Below are 1728 nucleotides of genomic sequence, written 5' to 3' on the forward strand. Positions count from 1 at the left end.
TATTTTATTTACAAAAAAAGTTCTTAGGTTCAAAAAAACATTCAGTGTACTGAAAAACTGTGGTCGGTAATATAGGAATTTAGCTGTGTCACATGCCCTTAAATAATAATAAATTAATTATGAGAAAATAATACTCTATGATAAAAGTATTCTAATTAAAATTCACATAAATCTGAATTTATGAAAAAAAAAATGCATTAGTCAACAATAATTACCACTAGAGACTGTTTATCAAAATTCGAAAAAATATTGTAAGTGGTGCCATCCAGTAAAGTTTCGTTTCCAAAAGATTCATCAGAAACGGCACATTCTGACTCACTAAGAGATCGATCTCTTGAGAAGCAGCAAAGGGGTTTTACTCTTAGGATTCAGCTCCCTAGAAGATTCAAATCCTATAGAGAGGCAGTAAGTCCGATCTTTCCAGTCTTTCGATCTTCTATTGATTCCATCCATACCGGAGTGGGGGCAGGGATCGTTCAGTGAAGAATTACTCTTCTCGGGATTCGTTCCAGACTTCCAGGCACCAACTTACCTGCTTGAATCTTTTCCCCAATTGTTTGCGGAGGGCTGACTTCGGCCATGCGGGATTGGGTGACGCCTCTTTCAAGCTACAGTTCTCTCACAGAATATATCTCCTAAAGAGCGCGTTTAGAGCATCACTTTCGGCTCACTCGGGATTCACTCTCAGTCCCTGGCATAGATGTGACGTGGAGATGTAATGGTAAGTGGTGGGAGGTGTTTTACGGGATCTCGAGCTCTCGAACGAAAGCCGGATTTCTCAGGTATCTTATAACTCAATTACAGTGAAACACTTGAATAGCCTTCCCTTCTATAGCCATTCTGAGAATTGAAGCCGCGCCGTAGGTAGGTATAACAGGAACTGCGCGGGGTCTGCGGTTATCACTCAGGCGAGCAGTCAAGCATGAACAAACAAAAGTGGACCGTGCTACAATGAGTTAATTCACACTCAAGGTCAGCCCCGAAATCGGCTGTATAAAAGAGTTTCACTGTATTAGTAATAATAACGCTCAGAATTTTTTTCGATGATTTCATTAAAAGGAGCAACTCAAAAACTATCGAAAGGTGTAAAAACCTCGATTTCGATTTTTTTAGAGTAAGCCTCCTTTTTTCGGCGCACGTCACATATATATGAAAAAACTAGGTTTCGCAAAGAGAGTTACTTTTTTTTAACCGGGAGAAATCACGAATAATTACCGGGAGAAAGCCAGGAGTTGAAAAATTTTAAAATAGCCACCCTGCATTATTTTTTATCTTTGAATTGACGCCGAGCCCTGTATTTGCAATGTATTATGAAAATATGAAGAACTTAATTAGAATAAAATGTTGCTACAGATCCTGATGACCCGTACAAGTTAAATCAGGACACTAGACCTCTAGGTTTGGTCGTTTGTCGAGGAACATCTGTAGTCTTGATTTGCCCAGTCGATGGAATGGAATCTATTCAAAATCCGTTCGTTCAACAGGAAGGATAATTAAGGACTTTTCTAGGATTAAATTACGTGATTATAATTATTCTTTAAAGTAACGTTAAGAATAAGACTGTCATTTATATTTAATTCCTTTTTTTAATCACTTATTTAAAGTGATTAAACATCTACATAATCAGAAGGATTTAATTTACAATGATGTATACAAAGTTCTTAGAGATGGTGTATCATCAATAAAATGCAAGTCGATTTTTCATAAGTATTTGTACATTTACTTCTT

General features: G+C 37.1%; 1 protein-coding gene across 1 annotated transcript in view; it reads left to right on the forward strand.

Annotated features, from left to right (window-relative positions):
* Nucleotides 1–1703, forward strand: part of LOC117174618 (U6 snRNA-associated Sm-like protein LSm7) — a 15237-nt gene extending 13534 nt beyond the window's left edge. Inside the window, exon 4 of the mRNA XM_033363865.1 lies at nucleotides 1354–1703. Coding sequence (XP_033219756.1) covers nucleotides 1354–1493 — 140 coding nt within the window. The 3' untranslated portion in view covers nucleotides 1494–1703. The remainder of the gene's footprint in view (nucleotides 1–1353) is intronic.
* Nucleotides 1704–1728: the final 25 nt, after the last annotated feature.

Source organism: Belonocnema kinseyi, chromosome 6, assembly GCF_010883055.1.
Source record: "Belonocnema kinseyi isolate 2016_QV_RU_SX_M_011 chromosome 6, B_treatae_v1, whole genome shotgun sequence".
Lineage (NCBI taxonomy): Eukaryota > Metazoa > Arthropoda > Insecta > Hymenoptera > Cynipidae > Belonocnema > Belonocnema kinseyi.